The sequence below is a fragment of the Lampris incognitus genome, chromosome 14 (genome assembly GCF_029633865.1).
Source record: "Lampris incognitus isolate fLamInc1 chromosome 14, fLamInc1.hap2, whole genome shotgun sequence".
Classification (NCBI taxonomy): domain Eukaryota; kingdom Metazoa; phylum Chordata; class Actinopteri; order Lampriformes; family Lampridae; genus Lampris; species Lampris incognitus.
The window spans coordinates 19,129,603-19,150,229 of NC_079224.1; the positions used below are offsets into that span (position 1 = coordinate 19,129,603).

Sequence of the window (20,627 nt, forward strand, 5' to 3'; positions counted from 1 at the left end):
CCGGATACTTCATATTAAAAGAAGAATTACACCTAGGGGGAAAATCAAATGGAGATCTCCTGCTGACTGGCAGAAAACCTGGTTTCTGCCCAGGAAGTACTGCAAATAAAGCCAAGGAGGTTAATTTGAAGGTTCTCCACAAGATATATCCTGTGAATTCTGTCTTATCCAAATATATGGACATAGATAACAAATGTTACTTTTGTGGCTACGTGGAGGAAACGCTGGTACATTTATATTTTGAATGTGAGAACACATTTCTTACCCATCTAAACTGTTAACTCGCCGATCAACATAATGTTACTCACTCATTCAACCTTAAAGATATAATTTTTATTATGAAAATTCCACAAAAAAGCCACTTTTTTGTTTTATATGCAAAATTGTTCCATCCATACAAAGTTGCAGCCTTTCTTTCCCCTTTTCATACTGGAAATAGACTAGCTTCTCAAATCTCTTAAATTGGTTAGAAATTTAAAAAATATATATATTTCAGAGTTTCTATGAAGCAGTCTTTAATAGAAATAGATAAGTAATGATTTGATTTATTTGTAATGATTTGCTCTACTTGTATGAGTGTTTGTGTTTCTATGTATATGTGTTTTATTGTAGGTACATGTATGTTTTTGTTAGGAAACTGTTTTACTGTACCTACGTTTTAATTTTTTGTGAACAAAAAATATTGTTGTATTCCTTTGAGGAATAATGAAGAATAAATTTTAAAAAAGTGATTGACAGGCATATTTCCCACCTGTATATCACGAAGACCCGCCTTACTCTGCATCTGATTGGCTAGTACTTGTTTCCTCCGTTAGTTAGGTTGGTTACGGTTAGAGTTAGGGCAGGATTAGGGTTAGGGTTACCCAATCAGAGGCAGAGTAGGGGTGGGTTTTTTTCGAAATGCGGGTGGGGAAAATGACGCCATCGGCGGTCCTCGCCAATCACGTGGTTTCCGGAAGAATGTCTGTCTATGGCGACTCTTCCGGTTATGTCTTCGCCAACCAAGGACTGGATTGGGAAGAAGGAGGAGGAGGAGGAGGAGGAGGCGGAGGAGGGGAGGGGGGTATTAATTGCCACAGCGTTCGCTGGCAGCGATGCTTGACTAGTTTGGTCTGCTGAGGTACGAACCATAGACAAGATGGCCACAGACTGTCAATAAATCTTCCGCGGTTCTCTGATGAGATTAATACTTTAAGATTCAGTCACGATGGGCCTATCGCAAAGTTCAGGTGGACTGGAAGGAGGAACGTATGGATATCATGTGCACGGAGTAAGGACTGTGACTTAATTGAACTGTTTTGCTTTTGTTTTTAAGCGGCGTACGTTTCAGCAGCTTACGTTGATATTCGTGGAGTTGCTGCAATGCGACCTGCCAAAATCTGATGAGGTGGCACTTATACTTGTTCATTGGACACGCATCCACAAGTGGAAGTTTAAATGTCGTCAAAGAAATAAGCGTCTATACAGTCTGCTAACTAACTTAACGTTCAGCAAGAGGGAACTACAGCAGCCTCTTGGCTCAACGTTGATGCCACATCTTTGCAGGCAAATCTGTCAATAACTGTCTTGTAGTGTATGGCTAATGGCTTTTGTTATTTTATTTTCTGATGGGATCGGGTTCAGCAATAAAGCAATGTATATTTCATGGAGTGTGAAGCCCACCTTATTTGAGCATGTATAGAGACTTTATTGAGGCTGTGTATTAAACCAAAATCCTCTTCAAGGGCTGCTGTGCACTACAAGTCGTTTAATATGAGGCAGTTTAGTGTGAACGGCTGGCTTACCTTGATCAGTAGGATTTATAACATGTAAAATACATAGATATGTTACATCACATTGCAACTTTCAGTGTTTGTTCTCATCTTCATAGGTGCAGGAGAATTCACCCGCCGAAAAGGCTGGATTGGAGCCATTTTTTGACTTCATTCTCTCTCTTGATAACAACAGACTTGTAAGTTCAGTATTTGAGCATAATTACTGTAGTCATAGGGTATCAGCTGCAAATAGATCATAAATCAATAAAAGGGACATCTGTGAAACACGTTGATCAAAAAAAGATTGTGGTATAACATGACAGTTTTACACAAACCTTATCATGAATATTTAGTTAATATTACCCCCCCCACACACACACACTCCCAATTCCTTTCATTTCTGTGCACCAGAACCAGGAGAATGACCTGCTCAAGGAACTGCTGAAAGCCAACATGGAGAAAGCAGTGAAAATGGAGGTGTACAGCACCAAAACCATGAAGGTCCGTGAGCTGGAGGTGGTGCCTAGTTACATGTGGGGAGGACAGGGCCTTCTAGGTGCCAGTGTCCGCTTCTGCAGTCACCAAGGTGCCAATGAGAACGTCTGGCACGTCCTGGTGAGCTGCTCCACTAAGCTATGCCAGGCTCTGACTGATGAAAGTTTTGCCTCTGCACTCATAAAGTAGTTTTTTTGTTGTCCTTTTGTTTGTCCCCCTGATAGAAATTGTATTTGTTTTTCCCAGGATGTAGATGTCAATTCACCTGCTGCTCTGGCAGGGCTTCGACCTCACAGTGACTTCATTGTGGGTGCAGATCAGGTGCTGCAAGATGTAAGACTCATTTTCATATTGGGCTTTTTTTCTTGACTGTAAAATAACTTGGCTGTGTAATGGGCTGTGATTGTGCTGTCAACTCAAAGTGTTATCACTGGCCCTGTGGCCTTGAATTGAACTAAGTGGGCATAGATGATGGATGGATGGATGTTACCATTGGCCAGCAGTGTAAAATGTTGACTGATGCCAACTCACAAGCTAAAACAGTATTGTTGATACCGTGTTCCCAGTCAGAAGACTTCTTTACCCTCATTGAAGCCCATGAAGGGAAAGCCCTGAAGCTATTGGTGTACAACACAGAAACCGATGCTTGCCGAGAGGTGGTGGTCACACCAAACGGAGCCTGGGGGGGTGAGGGCAGGTATGTGGCCGTTCATGTAAATACAAGGATTTCTAGACCTTGTTGTCTTCATATTAGGAAACACTGATAAAGTTTTATCTATGAAATATGTTATCCCTGTGCAGTTTGGGTTGCGGCATTGGCTATGGCTACCTGCATCGAATTCCAGCTTCTCCTGATGTATCCATCGCAACCCCTCCACCATCTGCTCCTGAAGAAAGCCCTTCCTCAACAACGCCTACCCATGGATTCACAGAGGTATATGCTTTTCTGATGCTTAGTTCAAAATATTTATCTGACAGTTGCGTGATTTGACTCTGTGCATTCTATGCCATTTTTTTCTGAGGCATTAGTGGTCAAGGGTTTTGAAACTATGCAATTTCCACAGCTCTTCACAAATGTTTTACCCATTTATAAACCAATGTTAATAATATGCAGCTAAGAGTTGCAAAATATAAGTATCAGTCTTGAAACATTTACGATCTCAGGATGGAATTAATTAACTCCATAAATGGCAGTACTGTTTGTCTTGGTTTCTGATAATGGTACAGCTGAATAACTTCTTGGCTTGAGATATAGTTCTTACCTCTGTATATTTACAGGTGTCTCTGATGGCTGCTTCAGGCCAGAGGGAGGATCTTGTTGACCCTGAGCAGGTCACCCTACAGGATGCCCAACTACCTCTGCCCATTCAGAGTGTCATTGACCCTGGTGAGTGGCAGAAATGTGTCATTAAAACACAGTGGAAAACCCGAGAGAGAGAGTACACTGGGATTACTTGAGTTCGCTCTGAAACTGTGGAGGCGCTCTGATGTCTCTCAAATCCCCAAATCTTACTGCCCAAAAACTCAGCCAATTATGTGGAGGAAAATTTTAACTATTGCCATATTCTGCTTAGACCTCATTGGTGATATATGGTTTCATATATCTCTGTGTTTTAATTATACATTCCTGTGTTAATCCTTTTACACCATAGTATGTATGACGTCCTGTGTGGTGTCCTATACTTTGTTGAAGAACAGAACTACTTCTTTCCAATTCAAGATCAAATATTTTATTAATTATTTACCAAAGTACTTTGTTGTAAGTTGTTGTAAGTGCTGGTATGTTCTTGAAAGCCTTAAAATTGCAAGCGTTTTGTTTTTGTTTGTGTAGGTTTCTCTGAATCTGAGGAGGCCATTTTAAATACTGACCCTTCAGACTTGGTGGACAGGTTGGACCTGTCCATGTCATCCATTGACATGACCAACACCTCACTGGCCATGCATGAGGAGAAGGACATTGAAATAACAGGTGTAGGTAGGTCAACATCAATATTCTGTACCCACCATGTGCTTCCAATATTCTATGGGAGAACATAAATAGGATTACATCTGCTCTACTGCCCTTCTAGTTCATTCCCTGCTCCAATATTGTCCAGACTGGTGTTCATGCAACTCAGGCTGCCGTCTTTAGTCTTAATACATATCTTATGTTTACATTTTCTGTTTGTCTATACAGAGGAGCTAGAGACTAGTGATTTGGCCACTATGTCAGTTGACAGCCTGACTGAGATGGAGCCGCAAGAGCTCAGCTTCTTGTCCACCGTGGACCCAGCTTCAGCTTTCACCTCCACTGACACTGTATCGGATTCCTTAGTCCCACCTGACGAATCTTCTTACTTGATCCCAGAATCCACAGATCCACCCTGCAGTTCTGCTGAGTCTGGTGAAGCCCAAGGTATGGCCATGGATGAATTCTCTCCTCCCTTGGTGTCCCTGGAGCCTCCTGTTGATCCCCCAGTATCAGCCCCCAGCTCCCCCTCCCCACCTCCTGCTGATCTCATCCCACCTCAGGCTGCTGGCGAGTCCCCAGCGGATGACTCTCTTCAACATGCATTGGGGGATACAATGGAGCCTGACGTCATCAGCTTGGTGGAGCAGTCTTCAGATCCTGAGCCTGCGGACCCCACTCAACAATGCGGCCAAAAGGATGAGGCGCAGGAGCCTGACGAGGTAACTACAGACCTTACTCTTGAGTAAGCTTGATTTAGGTCATTAAGGAAGAATGAAAATGCAAAGAGATATCGACAATCTACAGGGCTTTTTATGGAAACACTAAGGGATGATTATGGAGGAGACGGCACAGGCCAAGGGAAACGTTGCACTTCCTCATGTGGTACATCAGTCTGTATGTCTCACATTGTTATATGGGTCATTTATCGTTGTTACTTTATGGGAATATATGGTTTTTATGGAGATAAGTAGAATTATTTTAAGGAACTAGAAGCACTGTAGTAATGTCCTTGCTCTTCTTTATTGTATTGGAGAATTTCTAGGTACTGCTGATTCTTAATTCAATTTTTTTTTCTAGAGCTAAATTGAACGGTTTGAATTACTACATTGTTATACAATCCTTTCATACATCTGGGAGAATGGCTGTTGAATACTTCCAAAGATATAAATATTTGAGACCACACTAACAATACTGCATCATGGAAACATATACATTCACTACTGCTAAGTGCAGTTGCACCTTAATGTATCATCACTAATGTCTGGAAAGTGTTTAAAAGTGTTTTTAAACTGCCACCGTTGGCAGTTCAAATTAAGAATTTTGGTCATCCACTACACAAAATATGGAAGCATCCCTAGTAGTGCAAATCTGTTGTTTATTGACACATTATCTTCCCAAAATTGATGTTTTAAAATTAGCATTACATAGGTTTTTAGTTTTAGAGGCTAGACTTTGAGAATACTATTGTGTTTACAAGGGAAACACAAATCCTCTTTTTCGTTTTTTTTAGTTAAGGTCGATCGGTACTTTATAAAGCTACTATTTATGGGGTCAGTATGTTTTTAACAATGTCATTCAAAATTTTTTATTCAGCCATACAACCACATACAAAGAATTTTGTCCCAGTGTGTCATTCCACAGTATAATTGTCAGTTTGTCATTATTGTGACATTATTGTGATCTATGCAATAGCAAAACTATGTTAAAGTATTGCCTTTGACTCGACCTTGTGTCTATGAACAATGTGCTTGTAATATAAATCTAATTGTAGATGGCAGCCCTTTCATACAATATGTAAGCAGTTTTTGATAATATAGTGATGCTGCTGTTAGTTGAATTGTCTTTTTGTAGGGACATCCTGTTTTTAAAACTTTCAAAAGTAGGTGCTGGTAGATAAAAGGATGAAAAACATATTTTTGCAGATATTTTATCAATGAATCATATGTTTATTAGGGATGAGTGAAAAACAAAAAAAAATCTGTTAATGTGTGAGAATTTTCTTTTGATGCAAAAAGAATCACATATTACTGGAACAAAAGATGAAAATAAAAACCTTTTTGTCCCTTATTTTCCTTATTTCAGACTCAATACACATTACAACTCTGAAGAAACAGTTGTTGATAATTACAATAAATCTGTCATTGTTAAACCATTCAAATTTATTTCATTGTTGAATGCCTAAAATATACATCATTCACAAGTTATTACAACAAGGGTATACATATTGCAGTGAGATGGCCTAATTATGGTTTCACAGCCCCTGTATTGGTCATTTAGTTTACTCAATGTGTGACGCTAAGATAGAAGCACATTCTCAATGGGGGAACTTTTTCGGTACAATTTACAATGAAAAAGTGCGCCTCTGTGCTTGACGACATACCAAGCGACAAGTAGGCATTGCTATTTATTTCACTTTGGTAAATTTACCACAGTGAAGAAGGTTCATATATATATATAGCTAATAGGGTTTTAAGAGAGCCTTTCAAGTTATATTTAATGAATAACTATATAATCTAAATGAAATATACACTAGGAACATCCCTCTTTACTTCGATAGTCACTGTTTATGATCCAAGCACAGAGCAAGTAAGCATGTGTAATTGTTTAAGATAGAGTACCTTATACATCATTTTCTGATTAAGATGATTTGGACAACTACTAGGATTCTTGAGTAAATTGTAAATTTTGGGTTGTGGTGAGAACATGAAATACCATTTTAACATCCAAGTCAAATAACTGTTAATGAATGTGCTCTTTTTTGGGTTTAGAAAGTAATCTGTTAGTATCGCCTTTTAACTGTACATCAACAAAATAAAAATGCTGAAAAGAATGTCACCTAAATCAAATGTTGTACATATATTTACAAAAAAAAAAAACTCAAAACATTCAGTTCATTGATAACAGCATAGCTCAAAATGAAAAGCTCTGACACTTGGACACTTCTGTCAATGAGGGTCTAGGCTCTTCAGTTATTGGATGTCTAAGCCGAGGTAAATTCAAGTTAAGATGGACCCCCCCCCTGCCCCCCCCCCAAAAAAAACATAGGAAGTTGATTGCTTTGAGGAACTGTGAAACTACCCAGAGACCAAGTTTATTCCTAGGCGGTGGTACTGTATAGATGGTGGAGTGTTGGGAGAACAAAGACAGTTTCTGGAATGTACTAGAACAAACATTAGTCTACTACATCCATGTGCATACACATACTCGGACAAACAAACACGTATTGAATACCAGTCGCTTCAACATAAAATGCCAATCATCAGGACAAAGAATAAAAAGAGCAGTCAAAGATGAAAAAAATAATAGGTGTTAGATTAAACATTTGACTCAATCCTTCAAATTGTACATATCGTGCCCCCCCCCCCAAAAAAAAAGGGAAAAAAAAGGAAAATCTACAAACCATTTTTCTCCCAGGTGTTCCAGCCGCTCCGGCCTGTTCTGAGTTCACTATGGTAGTTTGTGAGCCAAATGCTCACAGCTTTCACTGGGTCCTCATTGATACTGCGACTCCTGACCACACAATGGGGTTGGGGGTACTATATGTCAGAGGTGGGTGGTGATTGGCAAAATGACGAGTTCTTTTTCTCTTTAAAAGTTAATGACTTTCACGTTGACTTCTGCCTATAGTGAAGCGTCAAGTCTCCTCCGCTCTTCCAGATAAAATGTTTTACTGTTCGCAGGTCCATGTTGGGATCTAGAACCTGATCGACAGGTTAAAAGAAAAAATATTTTTATTAAGTTAAACAAGACTGAAGATGTACAAGGTAAGATACTTATTTGAATTGTGTTGATTCAAGTAAAAACAAACAAACAAGGAAAACAACACGGATTGCCCACCTGGTCCTGGCACATTAGCTCAATCTTTTCCTCAGCTAGCATTGCCATGTCTTCCTCCTTCTCCTGCTCCCCCGGCTTCTCATTGGCCGAGGAACTGGTGGTCTGCGACTCGTTGTCTAGGTTGATGATCTTCTCATAAACATGCTCCATTACCTTCCTCACCTGGAGCATGTCACTGGCCGACAGACGATCCCTGCAGAATTCAATGTGTTCATAAGCAATAATCAGATAGGTGGTTTGGACCAGGCCACAATATTACCATATTTCCCATACTACAAGTCACACCACGTGTTGTTGTGGAAAAAAAAAAAAACATATGTCGCTTCAGTGTATAAGTCGCATTTATATGGTGGTACCATAGAAACTGAATGACAGTAGAATGGACATTCCAATTCAAATCAACATAGCAGGATGGTCAGAGCCGGGGCGGCCATTTGGATCGCTGCCATTGCAAAAGAACTGTGACCATTGTAGCAGGCTAACTTCCGTATAAACCGACTTGTGGCAAGTCGCAGACCCCCCCCCCCCATGTCATGGACTCACTGAAGTGAGGATTTGCAGAAATGACCAAATGAGCAGTAGAGTAGTACGAATACTTACTGCCCTACTAACGTGTTGGCACCATAACAACTAACAATCGCCATTTTCTTTTAAACTACGCAAATGACACCGGCAAACAATTCAATGTCCGTTCTACTCTCACTCAATTTCTATGGGTGATAGTCTTTTCAATTGAGTCAGAAGAGTAAACAGTGCCAGTACCATCTACTGGCCGTAGTTGAAATGCAGTGTACTCTCCTGCCAAAATTATATGGTATTAATTGCTTTGGAATATAAGTCACAGGACCAGCCAGACGGGTAAAAAAAAATCAGCAACTTATAGTCCTGGATACACAGTAGATGAGCGTGAGTGATGGAGGATTGACATCATCTATGTCTGTAATTATTAAGTAGTGTCCTGCATATCGCTTCACACAAACAAATGCAAGCTTACAAGCCCCAGCAGACAGATAAACGCAACTCACTTCTTTAGAGTTTTTGCACCGGAGGAAGAATGAGGCTGGAGGTAGAATGGAATTTTGTTGAACTTGGGCATATTTTTCTGAAAGGGAAGGGGGAGGTTGATACGCATAAGTGACACAATATCATTAATGTTTTGTTTTTTTAAATCATGCGCAGACCTGGGAAAATTTGTTCACTTTTTACTATGTGTGATAGTATTTTCCATCCATCCATCCATTATCCAAACCACTTATCCTGCTCTCAGGGTCGTGGCGATGCTGGAGCCTATCCCAACAGTCAATGAACGGCAGGCGGGGAGACACCCTGGACAGGCCGCCAGTCCATCTCAGGGCCCACACACACACACATATTCACACCTAGGAACAATGTAGTACGGCCGATTCACCTGACCTGCATGTCTTTGGACAGTGATAGTATTTTACACAACCTAAATTTGGGTGAAAAGCATCGATTAATACTTACATCTACAGTTATGTCTATGACCCACTGTGGAACTGTCTCGTTAAGCAACATGGACTCCGTCTCTCCACCTGAATCTCGACATAGCAGCCTGTTGAACAGTTCATACGACATTAAAGCCACAGACACGGCCTGGGATGTACCCAGTGAGTCAACTATTCAAAGTAACATTTCTAAACACATTCGGTGCAGCCTAGGAGCTTCAATCTAATGTGGCAGCACATGGATCAATACTATCAATAGGAACTGGCGATAAACACTGGGTTTCTATCAAAAATATACAAACAGTAATGTATTGAATTTGAGAGGCTGAATTGAAATTATAGATTTCCATAAATACTTTTGCTATTGCTAACAGGGTTTTAACACTTCCTGAAGGCAGAAAAGTATTTTTGTTGAGAAAGATTTTATGTGAAAAATAGCAATGAATAGACAATCAAACAAACTGAGAAGGAATGATTCTGCAGAGTGAATATTCTCATAACGGTTGATGGACTGATTTGCATGGTCATTCATTTGCATAACATTACATAATACAGATCTGTTTTCAAGATTTTAGCAGTGTATCTAGTGGATGCATTTTCTGACACAGCTAAGTTCTATATTAAGGAAGGCTATGTACTTACTTCAAATCAGCCGATTAAAACAAATCTGACATTAATTCAATTTTTTGTGACATTTCAAAACTTTGCATTAAATTTGCTTGACAAGTCTGATGAAAACATAATCTTGTGTGAGACAGTACCTAAATAGAGTTCTCCCTCCTGCCTCCCCGAAGATGACTGGCGTGTGCGGTGGCACCTGGAAGTAACCATTTCCTTTCTGGACCCTGTTTTCCTGCTCACCATTCACTGCAGGCAAGAGAGTTCAATCATCATGAGACAAACTGAATGATGCTGTGGCATTGATACAACAGGCATATATGCTTTGTAAATATTGATGTGTCTATCCAACTGGTGTTTGAGGCCAGGTGCTGAATAAAAGTAGATTTTTGGCACAAATGGAAGAATATATCTGCTGAGTCCAAGTCTTTTACTGCTTTATTTTTACCAACATCATATTTGTCATGAGAAGGAAGGGCTGTGTGTACTCCCACATACACAAATACACAAATAAGGATGAAAAACTTCAAGTACTGGAGAATAAAATCTGACAAAAAGGACGAGACAGTGTCAGGATGATACAAAATCTGGAAGCATCTTACTGATGGTGCTGTGGATGGCAGCCTCAGTATAGTGCTCTGTAGTACGTTCTTTGTTTTAGTCTATTTTCTGTGTGTCCGGTTACTCAGACCCGATTACTTTCACTAGATAAGAACTGGTTAACATTAGGCAGTTAACTCCAGATAGTTTTTCCACCAGTTTTCACAAACCCGGAAAGTTTTTTGGAGATCTTAGTTGGAAGAACAGTGGCTGTGAGACATGGACGTGACGCAGACAGGGGAAGCGGGCCAGTGTGCTGGTGAGACTGATAGCGGGGATTTCGATCTGCACTCCCAGTGATTCACCTGGCGAAACTCCACTCCATACCCAACAAAATGGACAAGCTGCTTCTCCTCAATGGGACGAACAAAGACTTTGCACGTTCTGCTGCCCTTTGTTTCACTGAAACCTGGCTCAGCGAATCCAGCCCCAACAGTGGATTACATCTGTCGGGCTTCCGCCTACATCGTGCAGATCGCGTAACGGCACTATCGGGGAAAGCAAAGGGCGGAGGAATTTGCTTCTACATAAACGATGGTTGGTGTACAAATGTCACAATGTTAGTAAATACTGCAGCCCCAAGATATGGAGTCATTGTTCATAAACTGCAAGCCATATTATGGGCAAGGCTAACTGCTAGCCCGTGCAGACCGGCAGCTCCAACAGTTATTCTGGCTGGTGTTCATTCCCTTGGACAGTGATTTTTTGTTTAGTTTGGATATATGTGTTAGTTTGGATATGTGTGTTCTTGTAGTTTTTGGATGTGTTTTTGTCTTTGTGCTGTACTGCTGTGGGCTGGGGGAAAGGGCATTTCGTTTCATTTCATGTATGCAAGTACATGAAATGAAATGACAAATAAAGTGTTCTGATTCCTGATATTATTCACCGTGAGAGTTTTCATCCTTCATTCTGGTCGGTGTTTACATCCCAGCGTGAATGGCACACTGCAAATCTTGGCTGACCAGATTACTGGCTTGGAACAAAAACACATCGACTGACTTTTCATAATCCTTGGGGACTTTAACAGAGCAAAATTAAACCACAAACTACCAAAATACAGATAGCATATTAATTATCCCACCAGGGAAAATAACACACTGGACCACTTCAACAAAATTCTTTATGATGCATATCGCTCCGTCCCACAGGCAGATTTGGGGCACTCTGATCACTGCCTGGTTCATCTTATTCCAACATACAGGCAGAAACTAAAATCTGCAAAGCCTGTGGTTAAAACAGTGAAGGAAAGGACCAGTGAGGCAAAGCAGGAACTGCAAGACTGTTTTGATTGCACCGACTGGAGTGTTTTTGAAGCTGCAACTGGCAACCTGGACAGACTGACAGACACTGTGACATCTTACATCATCTTTTGTGAAGACGTGTGTGCCAACCAAGACCTTCTGCACATACAACAATAACAAGCCATGGTTCACAGCCAAACTAAGACAACTTCGGCAGGCCAAGCAGGATGCCTACAGTAGTGGGGATAGAGCCCCGTACAAGCAGGCCAGAAATTCACTGACACATGAGATCCGAGTGGCTAAAAGAAGCTACACTGAAAAGCTGAAAAACAGGCATTCGGCCAACAACCCTGTCTCAGTGTGGAGAGGCCTGCAAGACATCACAAACTACAGAAGACCATCCCCCATGCTGAGGCAAACAAAGACAGACCTGGCTGACGACCTGAATTGTCTTCTATTGTAGGTTTGAGATGGACAAAATCACACCCCTCACCCACTCTAGCCCAACAACAACAGCCCCCATCACACCTCTAGCAACCCTCCTACTCCCCCCCCCCCCGATACTCAGGCTGCACTCAAGATATGTGTAGTGGATTTGAGCCAACTTTTCAGGGACAGAAGACCCGGAAAGCACCGGGTCAAGACAACGTCTCCCATCCTGTCTTAAAGCCTGTGCTGACCAACTGCATCCAATCTTCATGCAGCTCTTCAACAGATCCCTAAAGTTGTGTGAAGTCCCCTCCTGCTTCAAACGCTCCACCATCATCCCAGTACCCAAGAAACCCTGCATCACAGGACTGAATGACTACAGGCCTGTCGCTCTGATGTCTGTGGTCATGAAGTCCTTTGAACGACTGGTGTTGGTTCACCTGAAGAATGTCACAGGACACCAGCTGGACCCCCTGCAATTTGCCTACTGCGTAAACAGGTCAGTGGATGATGCAGTCAATATGGGACTGCACTACATCCTGCAACACCCTGTCTGCCCAGCGACATATGCAAGGATCCTGGTTGTGGACTTCAGCTCAGCGTTTAACACCATCATTCCAGAAATCTTCTCCTCTTAACTCTCCCAGCTCACTGTATCCCCTGCAATCCGTCAGTGGATCATACCAGCTTCCTGACAGGCAGTAAAGAGCAGGTGAGGCTGGGGGAAGTCACTTCTGATATACGGTCAGCACTGGTGCTCCCCAAGGATGTGTTCTCTCCCCACTGCTCTTCTCCCTCTACATCAATGACTGCACCTCCAAGGACCCAGCTGTTAAACTCCTGAAGTTTACAGATGACGATGACACTACGGTCATCAGACTCATCCAGGATGGCAACGACTCTGCATATCGGCAGGAGGTTGAGCAGCTGGTGCTCTGCTGCAGTCAGAGCAACTTAGAGCTGAACATGCTCAAGACTGTGGAGATGACAGTGGACTTTAGGAGACAGCCCTCAACACTGCTCCCCCTCACAATATCCAACAACCCTGTGTCAACTGTGGAGCCCTTCAAGTTTCTGAGAATTACCATTTCCAAAGACCTGAAGTGGGAGACCAAGATCAACTCCATCCTACAAAAGGCACAGCAGAGGATGTTCTTCTATGGTCTGCCATAGAAGCTGTTGAGCCAGTTCTACACCGCAGTCATTGAATCTGTCCTGTGCACATCCATCACGGTCTGGTTCAGAGCAGCAACAAAACAGGATGGGAACAGACTGCAGCGAACAGTAAGGACAGCAGAAAAAAAAATCATTGGCACTCCGCTGCCCATCCTGTAGGACTTGTATACCTCTAGAGCCTGGAAACGGGTGGGCAGAATCAGCACAGGCCCCCCACACAAGGACACAATCTGTTTGAACTCCTACCCTCTGGCAAGTGCTACAGAGCAATGTACACCAAAACCACCAGACATAGAGCAGTTTTTTCCCCACAGGCCAACTCTCATAAACGCTTAACAGCATGATGCAAAAATAGGCATTTATTATGTAAATATGACACTTTGTAAATAGCCCCCTCTGGTCAAGATATCTCACCTAAACTTCTACGATGTGCACTACCTCTTTTTAAACCAGATGTGCAATACAAATGTACAATTGCAAAAACACGTACAACTGCCGTATACTGGTTACAACTTATCGCCGCTTTTGTTGTAGTTGTAACATAGGTATATAATATAGTATGTAGTTGTGTGGTGGAGGGTAGGTGAATATATAGTGTATATTTCTGGTATAAAAGATAATATAGTGTGAGTATATAGCATTGTATATGGGCATGATGGGTTGTGGAGTTGTGGTATTGGTATATGGTACAGTGTATGGGCAATACAGTATATAAGCAATAAGGTATAATATATGGGCATAGGTTGATCATTATTCTACCATAACAAAAATCTGTATAGTAGTGACTTACCTGTTATGTATACATGCTTGCCTCCAATGTCCTGTTTGTTGTTCCATTTATTTCTTCTATTTTTTTCTTTTGTTTTCTTTTTGTGTGAGTGATGTCTATGAGTGCTAAAAGCTGCAGTGAACTGGAGTCAAATTCCTCATGTGCAAAGGCACACTTGGCCAATAAAGTTGATTCCAATTCTGATTTTGGCCGGAAAAATTTTAATGGAAAGGAAGAGTGAACCATCTCCTCACCGTGGTTAACCTCATTCTCCTCCTCGTCCATGGGGTTGATGTGCGTCCTGGGCCAGAACTCGAGCAGCGCCTGAAGCAGCAGCCCACCCAGGTTCACTGCAGAGGAGCAACACGTTTTAATGAAAATTTATACAATCAGACAAATTATTTAGATGTGTGGTTTGACGTATGTGATTGAGCTGGAATTCATACACTTTGGGTCAGAGCCATCAGAGCTTGAAAATCCAGCATCCTTTGCAGACACCCAGGCAGCAAAGCAGTCACTCTCATCCAATGTGATGGTAAGCATCTGCTCAAACCAAACCAGGGGAGTGGGGAAAAAAAACAAAACATAACCATACATACGCTCACTAAATACTTATGATATTAAGATCACATTACAGTTACACCAACCAGGTTTGGAGCTTACCCCAGTTTTCAGATCAACAGAGAACCAGTTTGGTACGTAAACCATTTTGAAGCGATTTTTGATCTCCTCATCAAACTCCACTTTCCCCAGGTCTTCCCCTTTGCAAGCCTGGAAGCAGAACATATGCAATAGGCCCTAATAAGACTGCAAATGTGTCAAAGGCCCAACTGTAGCCAAAAGATTTACCAAAGCCTGGTGTTTACCTTAAGGACGTCCCAGAAAGCCACGTTGTTGTTGGTATCTTTGGTGAGTATATGCCTTTTATCATTCAGAATGTGACACTGAATAATACTGGCACCTCCTATCAAACACAAATATTCGATTTTACTTTGCAACATTGCAGAGGAAAAGTATTTGCAAAATACTTCAGGCTGACAATCACAAACTTACCCTTAATGACTTGCTCAGGTTGAGTACACAACGGTGTCAAAGGGGTACTACAGTCATTGTCATACTCTCCTGATGCTCTGAAGTTGTGCATTCCCTTGAGTGACTACACAGGTAGACAAGTAAAAACCATTACTCATAACTGACTGCCCTGTGATTTTGTTAATCCCTTCATAAATGTTCCTTGTAGCTACCTGCAATTAGCGTAACACCTACAATTATTCTTTGTTTATCACCCACACTATTACAAACAAGGTTTGATTTTTTTCCCCCACAAATTACAGGAGGATTAGTATTAGATGGTATTAGGTGCAGTCACACATGTAGTTCTCTATTCACACTGTGTTGTCTGCTAGGGCCATGAGGTTGACAGCTCGCCAATGATCTCAGAGGGGCCACGCATGCTTACCCATTTGTTAACGGATGACTTGGTGGTGGAGACCCAGATCGCTGGAGGTGGGTCAGCAGATCTGTCCAATTCCATCTGAGCAAGAGAGAGAGAGAGAGGAAGGGTTTGAATGATTTTTGAATAGTTAGAATGCGTTATAAGAGTACAGAAAACTAAAATTCCCTATAGCTGGCACATGGCATTTTTTAAACTTAAAATCTCATTACCACACTTTCCTCTAGTGACAACTGGATTATAAAGGGACTGCAAAAATCTAAACTAAAAGAGTGCACTCAATAGACGGCAGATCTCTGCCAGGCGAATCTCCCTTTCTCTGGTGCTCGGACTTGGCGACAAACCCCCCCCCTTTTTTTTGCCTACCGGGAGAAGGCAAAACATGGAGGCACCAATTGCATATCTCCCCTTCTCCAGTCCTCGGATTTAGGCAAAAAACCAGCTGAGAAGTTAGCACTCAATTGCAGTATAAAACAGGTTTTTCAAAAGATTTGAATCTCTGTAACCATGAGCGGGTCCTTGATCATAGTCATAACTGTGCACAAAAATTATTATGCTGACAGGCCCAGTAGTATGCAAGATTAACAGCAGACAGATACATGCACACACGGACAGAAAAACAGTTTTTCCTGCCCTTATAAGGCTTTTGCACAGTGCCCAAGTCGATCGAACGGGAAATATAGAAAAAAAATAAGTTTAATCTGCAGCACTCAAGCTAAAAAAAATCTACCTAACAAAAACATTTTGCCTGTCAGTCTGTGGATGCACAGCCTCCTAGGTGGACCCTCGCATGAATGCGAATAAGTCTAATATAAACTTGCACTCTCCAAAAAGAAAGGGTTTGCTATGCCAACATTTTGATCTAACCCTAACACTGTCTTTATTTTCATAATATAATAAAGCTGGATAAACTGTTTATGCTCACACATGCGCGACTCACATTTACGGATGACTCAGATCAGACAGTGACAAGAATATGCAACACTTCCTGTTTTGACTGCAACCTAGAGGAAGTTGTTCCTTTATAACTTTCGCATTTTTTGGAATATCAAAATTATTTTAATAACTTTTACTTTTAATCATGTCGCTGGCCAATCTGAGTCAACCATAGATGTGTCGCACATGAGCGAGCATAAACATTTTACCCAGTTTTATTATATTATGAAAATAAAGACAAGAGGTTATCATTTTTGGTTCATCCAGTGTTCCTCCAGTTCTCCTGTACTGAGATCAGCAGCAAATGATTTTTCTAAGACTTGCGAAATACAATCTACTTCTCATTTACTTGTAAGACTCATACCCGAATACACTTTTTGACACTGTTGCTGCCCGATTTAAGTCAACCGTGCACATGCGTGGCTCACATCTACGGTTGACTCAGTTCAGGCAGAGACAGAGAGCAGCATTAGTTGAGCGAGCTAGAGTGAATGAAGAGAGGGAGCGGCAGTACCAAGAACAAACATTTTTCAAAGGTTTTGAATCACTGCAACCACGAGAGGTTCTTGATCATAATCATAACTGTGCACAAAAAATATTAGGCTGATAGACCCAGTAGTATGCAAGACTCATACCCGAATACACAGTGTTTTCACACTGTCACTGCCCAATCTTAAGTCAACCATGCACATGCGTGAGTCACATCTACCTACGGTTAACTCAGATCGGGCAGTGACAGAGAACAGTGCTGGTCAAGCGAGCTAGAGAGTGAATGAAGAGAAAGAGCTGCGGTACCAAGAAAAAAAGGTTTTGCAAAGGTTTTGAATCACAACTGGTTCTTGGTCATACAGTCATAATTGTGCACAAAAAACATTAGACTGATGAGCCCAGCAGCATGCGAGACTAGCCGCGGACAGATAGACAAACACATACACAGAGACACACATGTGACAAAACACAAAAAAATTACTTAAATATCCCACTACAGTGTGACAACTGAGCACATGATATTTCCCTTGCCCAGGTGAGCAGACACCGGCTGCTTAAGTCCAGGTCAGCAGACACCGGCTCCTTACTTTGAGCACTGGCGCTTTCTCCTCACAGATGAGCACACGGATGTCTGGGTTGCGCAGATCAGTGCAGTAAATTTTTTTGTCCCTGCCACCAGAGTAGATGTGTGTGAAGGCCTCGTTGACCTGCAGGGCCCAAACCCCTTCGTCATGGACCCGGTAGGTGGCAATACACCTTTGTTGGCCGAGGGACCACAGGCGGATGGTCCCATCGGAGCTGCCTGACAGACACTGTGGGCAAGGAAAACAGTATAAGAAAAGGCTTGAAAACAAAATAAATAAATAAACTAACTAACAAATAAACGGATGGATGAATGAATGGATAGACAAATAAATAAATAACAATCCTCGTGATAAAAGGCCTCTGCTGTAATATTTATTGTGAGTCATCTCAGCTAACCTGAGTGCCATCTCGATTCAGCAACAATGATTTGACATTGTCCGTGTGACCTTTTAGTTTCATCAATTTTGCACAAGTACGCGGGTCCCACACTCTCAGGACCTGAAGAAAAAAAAGAATAAAAAGGGCAAATTAAGACCACTATGAACTTTAAAATTTTTGGGTTAGGTAATAGTACACTGAGATTGTGAATGGAGACAAAAACAAAGAGAGATACAAACCTTTTCTGTGGATCCTGACACAATGACTGTGCCCATCTGATTCATAGCCAGGCTATAGATAGAGTCTTTGTTCCCACTGAGTGATGAGGCTGTTTCAGACAGAACAGAGTGAGTCCGGTGGTACAAAAACCAATATCTCTTTGGGAAAAAATAAGTCATTGTAAACAGAGAATCTGTAAACTTGTGCTGTCACAACAACAAAGCGGCCAAAGTGAGAAACAGATGTGCTCAACTGTAAAATGTCGTAAACATACTTACTGGTGACAGTGTTGTTGGATGCTGTGAGTGCTGTTAGTGTGTTCACATCCCAAAGGAAAATTTGACGGTCTAAGCCTGCTGATGCCACTAACTCCTTGTCTTTAGCATAGGCCAAGGCTTTCACATAGTCTTTGTGTGTCCGTAACGTTGACATGCAGAACCCTTTATGTGCATTCCACACTTTGACTGTTGTATCTGAAGAGGCAGATATCACTGAAAAAGATATTAATAATTTGCACATTATCGAGTTGGTCTCCTGGCTAGCCAACAGCACAGTCAGTTAAACAAATACTAGATGGTGCTATGGTTCTAAATGCCAGAAGAAAATGAATACAGTATATCCCTTTATCGAGAGTGGGGGAGAATTAAACTCACATGTTTTTCCATTGCAACAGAGAACAATGTCATTAACCCAATCTGTATGGTGCTCCATCGAGGCAATGTATGGATCCTGCTACAATCAAAGAACAGGGAAATTGGGGCATTTCCATTGATCATTGATAGAGATTACAAACAGTATAGCTGTAGCGTGTCAGCGATTCAGAAAAAGGCATTTCATGAAAATGTCAGTCAGTATTTTGGGGAATTACAAATTTTGACAAAGATTAAAGGACAAAGAAAATGTACTTTGTGCTGATTGACACTCCATATCCGGATGATGGAATCCCTTCCAGCAGTAAAGAGCCGGTTCAGTGCTGGGTCCAGTTGGAGTGCATTAACCCCATTCCGATTGTACTTCTCAACCTCATCCCTAATGACATATGACACCTGAAATAGGAAAAAAAGAGTGAGCACCGAGCTCACGCTGCATTCGCAGAGCCATGACTCCAACGTCGCCGATATGACATTTACGGCCTTTTTTAGACGGCGTAATGATATCTAATTAAAAGTATTCAAAACGACACCGTGGCATGTTCCAAAACGCATTGCTATTTTCATGTCAGTTTACGTTACACTGGAAACCGTTAGAAAATAATCCCATGAAATGATTCTGAGGTTGGAGGTGAAACATCGAACCCAATCGTGTGCGATGACAAACCATCTAAATACTTACAAAGTGAAGGATGGAACCAGCCTGTAACATGCATTATTTCAGCAATTAGACCGAGCCCAGTTGCAGGTTAGCATAGTATAAACGCAGCAAAAGATTATATTAAATGTGACTGCTAATTCGCTTTGCAAATGCTGACGCTTGTAAACGAACCTACAAAACAAAACAGGGTTTAAATTAACTGTGACCGTGTCAGATTTTGTACCTAGCTTGTGATTATTCCATCTAATTGTCAGCGTTAGAGGAGGAAGCTAACGGTAATGCTAACTGTTAGCTAAGCTAGGCTAGCCGGCTTGAGTCATCATTCTTAGTCACGCTACCTATGGCAGCGGTTTTTTTTACCTTACACCTTGTGTCATTAGCACACTTTTTTATACTAAGGATCATTTCACTACCATTATCATACATGTAAAAATACTGAAAAGATTACAATTTACCTGTACTTTTCTCCGCCCAGCAGCATTTTGCCTATGATGGGTGGCCATCTTGCATGTTGACAGTCAATGCATATGATGTTACATCCGGAAAAAAGAAAACATGCCCTTTTGTGCTTTGTGGGTAATGGAGTTTAAATTGTGTCTCAGGCGACGCTCAGGTGAAACGTTCAGTGACTCCCACAGGAAATTGCAGCTGTTACATGTTACAATATAATAATATAGCTGCTAATAATATAGCTGCTACAGCTTAATTAAATGAGCTGCTGTGAGCGAGGATATCATTAATAAAAAAAAAACAGGCATTCAGTATGCGGAACCCCAGCTAACAACCTCTCTATTAAGCGCGTGAATGTGGCAGGCACATTGCACAAACCAAAGCAAAGGACTTTAAACTGCCATAGTCCCTTCCCAATAAAAAAAAAATGCAGTCTTGGGCCTCGCTGCAGGAGATAGCGGGACCTGCCA

At 41.5% G+C, this 20,627-nt stretch overlaps 2 protein-coding genes across 3 annotated transcripts; one reads left to right on the top strand and one right to left on the bottom strand.

The window, feature by feature from the left end:
- Positions 1–1,119: 1,119 nt before the first annotated feature.
- Positions 1,120–10,396, top strand: LOC130123686 (Golgi reassembly-stacking protein 1-like). Of its 2 annotated transcripts, none has more exons than XM_056292937.1 (10): positions 1,120–1,270; positions 1,871–1,951; positions 2,166–2,369; positions 2,496–2,582; positions 2,816–2,946; positions 3,051–3,183; positions 3,528–3,636; positions 4,081–4,224; positions 4,426–4,919; positions 10,298–10,396. In XM_056292937.1, exons 1-10 carry the CDS (start codon positions 1,208–1,210, stop codon positions 10,328–10,330), a joined length of 1,479 nt encoding a protein of 492 aa, XP_056148912.1. In that variant the 5' UTR covers positions 1,120–1,207; the 3' UTR covers positions 10,331–10,396. The 2 variants fall into 2 exon arrangements, with proteins under 2 accessions (XP_056148912.1, XP_056148913.1); XM_056292938.1 differs by having other exon boundaries at positions 4,597–4,919.
- Positions 7,234–20,216, bottom strand: LOC130123685 (WD repeat-containing protein 48). Its single transcript, XM_056292936.1, has 18 exons — positions 20,163–20,216; positions 19,302–19,442; positions 19,050–19,128; positions 18,675–18,887; positions 18,417–18,505; positions 18,196–18,297; positions 17,802–18,026; positions 15,796–15,870; positions 15,390–15,492; positions 15,203–15,300; positions 15,000–15,107; positions 14,783–14,879; positions 14,591–14,686; positions 10,265–10,370; positions 9,523–9,610; positions 9,063–9,139; positions 8,038–8,230; positions 7,234–7,901 (listed from the first exon to the last, which is right to left on the bottom strand). The coding sequence occupies exons 1-18, from the start codon at positions 20,208–20,210 to the stop codon at positions 7,806–7,808; spliced, it is 2,034 nt and encodes a 677-aa protein (XP_056148911.1). The 5' UTR covers positions 20,211–20,216; the 3' UTR covers positions 7,234–7,805.
- Positions 20,217–20,627: the final 411 nt, after the last annotated feature.